General features: G+C 49.2%; 1 protein-coding gene across 1 annotated transcript in view; it reads right to left on the bottom strand.

Annotated features, from left to right (window-relative positions):
* ARHGAP32 (Rho GTPase activating protein 32) overlaps nt 1-6593 on the bottom strand; it is a 176095-nt gene that overhangs the window by 92032 nt on the left and 77470 nt on the right. The window contains exon 6 of the mRNA XM_017738338.1: nt 2784-2870. Within this exon, the coding sequence (XP_017593827.1) occupies nt 2784-2870 (87 nt within the window). The remainder of the gene's footprint in view (nt 1-2783; nt 2871-6593) is intronic.

Here is a 6593-nt window from a genome sequence, read left to right as displayed (position 1 = left end):
TAGCTGTGTCCTGCCAAACCCAGCCAAGGCTGAGATGGATGTTTGAAATATCTGCCGTTCAAAAGCTTTGCTTTGCTGCCTGCTCCAGAGGGAAATGACACAGTAAATGCCACTGATGGGCCCCAGCACACAGGGTGGGTCTGCACAGCCCAAACTGGGCAAGGCCCAGCACTGAACCCCAAACCCATGGGTTTAACTTATTTCTCTAAGTCTGGAATCCAAAGCTGCCAGGACGGCAACACCCTCACTCTCTGCTATCTGCTTCTGCAACAAAGCACAGCTGTTTGAAAGCTTCCACATTTCTGTGGATGCAGCCTCACTGACAGAATTCCCTGTGTCCATCTGAGCAATCCAGGATATTGCTCAGGCTGCTGCAGTGGCTGAACACCAGTGCTGGAAGCACATCCAAAGGGTGAGGAAAGCCAAATTTGGTTTTCAGGCTTTTTTCCTCCCTCCTTCAATATTTTTGGCCTGATGCAGCTGCGTCCTGCCAAAATCTGTCCCCACTGCACCATCATTCCATGAGCTATTTCACACCTCCCATTCCATTCTCATGTGGAGCCAAATCCACGCAGACACTGCTGGTGTCCAACATGTGATGGAATGGAATCTTCCCCTGGGCACTGGGAGAGGCCATGGGATGTCAGGGGTGAGGTATCTCCATGGCAGAAATGGTGCTCAGCTGTGCAGTTCCTTCCATGCCTTCCTGGTCACTGGATCCAGATGTCACAAGCTTCTCAGCTTTCTATTGATCTGAGAGACAGGGACATGGAGTAATATGGGAGAGGGTCACTTGGGGGAGGGAGAAGCTTGAGCTAGCCAGGTAGAGTACTTTAAAACAGAAGAGAAAAAAAAAAGAGAAAAAAGAAGAAAAAAATACAGGAAAAGTAATGAAAAAAGGAAAAAGAGAAAAGGGAAAGGGAAAGGGGGAAAGAAGAAAAGGTGAAGACAGACAGGGGGAAAAGGGGAAAGAGAAAAAGGGGAAAGAGAAAAAGGAGAAAGAAAAAAGGGAATGAGGAAAAAGGGAAAGGAAAAGAGGAAAAGGGAAAGAAAAGAAGGTAAAAATAAAAGGAAAAAGAAAAAGGAAGAAAGGAAGACAAAGGTGGCTGGTTCTATGCCCATCCTTTAAAGGGATGAAGCCAACTCCCAGTGTTTCCATTTGAGTTCAGTCAAACAGGGAAGGGAATTTCTCAGGAGCTGGGCCTGCAAGAGGAGCAATTCCCTTTGCCAGGCTCAGAATTTCCCCCACTGTCCCCACACAGATGAAATCCATCTGTACCCTCAGACACATCCCTGCAAAGCACTGGAGAGTGGGAGTGAGGTGCCAGAGGAGTGGGGACAGGCCTCACCTCCATCCTGCCCCATCCCAGCTCTCTGCTGCTCCTGAGGCTCCCTCCTGCACAGGGACATTCTGCAGGCTTTGGGACACACTTATACCTGAGGCACCCTGTGAACCTCTGCAGGTGTAGTAGGGTGGGGGAAGGATCAGAAGTGATGTACTCTGGAGCTAGAGGAAAACTGCCACGTTCTCCAGCCTCACCTGCAACAGCCAGGGAATAACCCCGGGCTCATCCCTCCACTAAGCACTGCAAATGTGTCCCAAATGTGAGTGCTCGAAACACTGAAATTCCAGTTTCCTACAGTCCCCTGGAACTCCATTTCCCAGGCACTGCCCTGCCCGTGGCTGGACACAGACGTGTGCCCGCCCTCAGGGTTTGCTGTGCTGCTTGCCAGCCTGGGCTGCTGGCCTGGGAAGTGCTGCTTTTGTGCCAGACTGGCTCCAGGGGGTTACAACAGTCCTGGAAAATTCCCAAACACTGGCAAATTTGAGAGATGTCCACTTGGAACCTCCCTTCCCTCTCCCGAGAGCACATTTATAAACACGTACAGGAACACATGAAAGCTGCCCACAGAGGGGAATTCCCTGCTGGAATTAACCCTGCTGGAGCTCAGCCTGGCCAGGCTCCATCTCCAGAACAGAACAAGAGGCTCTGCTCTCCAGGATGTGGGATGCTCTGCTCCATAGGATGCAGGATGCTCTGTTCCTCGGGATCAAGGATGCTGTGTTTGTGTTCCTCAGCGCTCCCAACAGCCCACTCTGAGCACAGAGCTGAGGCAGCAGAGCAGGGACACTGCAGATTCACCCCATCTGTGTGTACTCGTTGAGAAGCGGGATGCTCAGGTGCTGAGGTGAATCATGGAAAGAGCTGCTATCCTAAACCCAGGAAAACACCCAAACCCAGGCAGTAACTGCACTGAACCTGCCCCTGCCCTGCATCTCCCACAGAGAGGGACTCACTGAGCATATTAAAACACACCCATTATGTAGCATTTTACAAAGTCACACAGATCAGCAGGTGGAGAATTTGTGGGACAGAGCAGCAGATTCCTCTGCCCAAAGCATCCTGAGATGAGAATTCCACACCAGGTGTCTGGGAGCAGCACACTGTGGTAACAAACCCCTGGCTGGGATTCTCCCTGTCCAGGTGTCCGTGTCCCCCCAAAGTGCCCTCAGCCTGGGCACACCCACTCCTGTCTCTGGGCTCATCCCTGGGCATCAGCGAGGAGTCTTTGCTTCACATTCTCCATTCTCTCCCCTCAATGCTTCTCCTCTCCTGCAACGTCCTGGTGGCAGCACCACAGGCAGTATCCCTGGGGGACTGAGCCAGGGAAGAGATGGAAAACCCCAACCACACCACAGGGAAGTGTCACATCACAGTATTCTGGGGCTCTGTTGGAAAGAGAATGAAAGCCAGGCTGGGGAGAGGAAACGGGGCGTTTACCTGACACGAGATCTGCACCAGGTACACGAGTTCCTTGGACTCACAGCCATTCCTTGTTACTTCGTTCTGTTCCTCCGGGAGCGAAAGCTGCAGAGACAGGGAGGGGAGAGAGAGAGGAGCAGGTCAGTGAGGGGGATAAACCAGGCACACCATGGCACATGGAGCACAACATCCACACCAGCCAGCTCCAAGACATGTCTGGTCTCAGGGAATCGGGGAATCATCAGGGAAGGGCTTGTCTGGCTGGAGCTGCCCCAGGGGAGACTCTCCTGGATTCTGGCAACTCACCTGACAGGTTAAAAATAAAAACATGGTTCAAAAATAAAACAATTATGGGGAGGCAAACTGTTCAAGGCAGGATTAAACCTCCAGCTTAGAAGTCTGCAAAATTAATTGTTCACTGAAAATATCTCTATAAATATTCATGGCTAGTGAATATAGAACAGTGCTTCTCCCTACCCCCTTCTCACATTTTATTTATTTTTTTATTTTATACATTCAGGCAGACATTAGATAATAAAACGTATCTCCTAATTTCAGTGTTGTCAAGCAATTCACCCCAGCAGAGTTTTATGGCACCATTCATCACACCCAGAGTCATTAACTGCATCATCAGGATGTGTTTGTGTGAGAGTAGTGAGGAGAGATTTCACTGTCTCATTTCTGCACAGGGACCAAGGCCGGAGCATGTCACTCCTGGCCTTGTTATCCCCCTAGTCTTGATATCCTGCACTGAAAATGGCTTATGTTTAATGATCTTCTCTGAGAACAGAAACTAAAAATCATCATAAGCAAATTAAGACCGTTTGCAAAGCAAATAAATAAAGGAAATGTGTACATAAAACTTAAAAGGCTGTAAAAAAATCCTAATTAGCCACGAGCGAAAAAATCCTGAAACAAATAAAAGCAGAAATGAAAGAAAGGCTGAGGAGAAGAATCCCAAGTTGATGTATTCAATGAATGTAAGCAAGGAAAATCAGAAGTGGGGAGTGAGAGACACCTCATGAAAGAGGGACAAAGAAGGCAAAGTTCTCTCCACACAAATGACCATGACACCTGGAATTAATTCAACTTTGTTCTGCCACAATCTCCCTTCTCTCTGCAAGGAAGTCCCACAGTACATGGATTAAGCCTTCTCCCTCCACCAACCCAACTCCTGCAATACTAATTTCTTTTCTGATGGCTGTAGACAGGTAATTAACAACATTCCTGGACCAAAGAAGGTCTTTGGACTTGTACAATTTATTATCAACCTAGGCTGCTGCCATTAATGTGATTAAACACAACCACTGCTTCTGTATTGCACCTTCCCCCCACCTTTGTCATCATTCTTTGCTATCAAATGTCACATTTGAAGTGCTACTGAGTTTTGAAACTACAGCCAAAGGAAACCCAAAGCAAGCAGTAGAGGAAGGCTTACAAATGCTGGAGATATTTTCCATGTTTGCCAGGTATGAGGAGCTCCAGTTCAAAGAGGCCACAAAGATGATCCAAAGGCTGGAGCAGCCCTTCTGTAAGGAAAGGCTGAGAGAACTGGAAGTGTTCAGCCTGGAAAAGGGAAGGCTCCAGGGAGAGCTCAGAGCCCCTTGCAGGGCCTAAAGGGGCTCCAGGAGAGCTGGAGAGGGACTGGGGACAAGGCATGGAGGGACAGGACCCAGGGAATGGCTTCCCAGTGCCAGAGGGCAGGGCTGGATGGGAGATTGGGAAGGAATTGTTCCCTGGGAGGGTGGGCAGGCCCTGGCACAGGGTGCCCAGAGCAGCTGTGGCTGCCCCTGGATCCCTGGCAGTGCCCAAGGCCAGGTTGGACATTGGGGCTTGGAGCAGCCTGGGACAGTGGAAGGTGTCCCTGCCCATGGCAGGGGGTGGAACAAGATGGGCTTTAAGGGCTCTTCCAACCCAACCCATTCTGGGATTCTATGAATTAGATGTGGGTTTCCTACTCCTGGAGAAAGGTTTCCATCCTTAATCTCCCCCGTGCTCACTGAGGGCACACAAACCTCCCAGCCCCAAGGGAATTTCAGGTGTCCCTTCACTGTGTATCAGTGCCAAAGCTCATCACCACAGGCCCCCGAAAAAACAACAGCCAGGCAACAAAATCACCAGAGCTCCCTGGAAGGAATTCAGGGCCTGATTCTGTGCAGCAGAACGTGGGGTAGAGAAAGGCACGGGGTGAGTTAGGATGGGTTGAGTTCATCCCCTTCCCTCTCACACACGGCCACCAGGCCGGGCTCCGGCCTCGCCAGGGCTCTGCACAGACTCCTCAGGAGAGCAGCAGTGTGTCAGCTGCAGGTGTGGGGTCCATGTGTGTAGGACACTGAGGTACAGCAAACCCCATTCCCAAGGCACACCTGCCTGAGGACCATCCTGCTGATGCACATTCAGGGAGTTTGCACCCTCCCAGGCAGCCCCTGCTTCAGTCACTGTTCAGACAAACTCACTGTGTGGAGAGGTGACATCTCAGCCCACTGATGGGCCCTACATCCATGCAAATGTCTCGTTTGAGAGGGGAGTTGTAAAAACCAGCTGAACACTGCTCCCCTCCCACAGGCAGCCTCGTGCTGACTGAGACAGAGACAGAAACTGTTTACACAGGAAAATCTATTGAGTTTATCCTGCAATCCAGCTGTCCTCACATCAAAATGCCCCCAAAGATGAATATTCGCTCATGTTCCCGGTCCCCATGTGGTTCAGTTTGTATTTTGCTTTGTTAATAGACATGCACCAAAGCTCTCCCAAAAATTGTGGCTGTCCTGTCATTTAAAAGCCTTTCCTGCTGCTGCATCCCTTGTAAACAGAATATCCTGGAAAGCACAGTGGCCCCCAGGCTTGATTTGAAATCCAAGCACAAAGCAAAGACCTTACTGGACTCTGAACATGACTCACAGGCAGAATTTGGTTGGCTTCAAAGTGGGACATTGATTTTTGTGTTCTTAAAGAACAGCAGGGCCTGGTGGATATCCCTGTAACTGTGCCAATGTGTTTTCCTGAGATAAATAATCTGTAAATAGCATTTATGGCAACTGATCAGAGTTAAACTGCACCTATTTTATAATATATAATCTGCAATGTTCCTTCTTCACATTGAAATTGGCTGTCAAAGCTTCTGAGCCTGACGAACAATTATGATGCATTAGGTCCCATTAGGTTCATTTATTGTTGGAATACATATACTTAGCTAGGATGAATGGATATGACCGATTTCATAAATAATATTTAGAGTATCCTCAACTTTTCACTGGCAGCATTTCATGATATGCAAAGAAAGCCTTAAAAATGGTCACGCTACACTTTATGGATAATTGCGAACACCACAGAATCAGGGAATCCCAGAATGGTTTGGGTTGGAAGGGACCTTAAAGCTCATCTGGTTCCTTGGGCAGGGACACCTCCCACTGTCCCAGGTTGCTCCAAGCTGGCCTTGGACACTTCCAGGGATGGGGCAGCCACAGCTTCTCTGGGCAATAGTGCCAAGGCATTGCTCAGATTTGCTTTTACACAGCTGGGGACAAGTTTGGGAGTCTCCCCCCTGCTTCCTGCACACACCCACTGAGAACTGATGATGAATTCAACACAGATCATTGCTCCTCTACCAGCAAACTGGTACCACAAGCTTTTGGCTCTTTTTGCCCAAAAGAGCAGCGCTTGCTGGCCAAGACTTTGCTGATCACATATATAGGGAGGTCAAGCTTAAAAATGCTTCTAGTTCATGTCTGAGACAGAGGCTCATCTCTGGCAATCTGGGTGATAAGGGCACTGATTACAGGGGTCTCCTGCAGAGCAAAACTTATTGGTCATTCCTGTTGTAGGGAA

This window comes from Corvus brachyrhynchos, unplaced genomic scaffold, assembly GCF_000691975.1.
Source record: "Corvus brachyrhynchos isolate BGI_N302 unplaced genomic scaffold, ASM69197v1 scaffold46, whole genome shotgun sequence".
NCBI lineage: Eukaryota > Metazoa > Chordata > Aves > Passeriformes > Corvidae > Corvus > Corvus brachyrhynchos.
The sequence above is the reverse complement of the archived record's forward strand: the minus strand, read 5'-3'. Positions and strand labels throughout refer to the sequence as shown.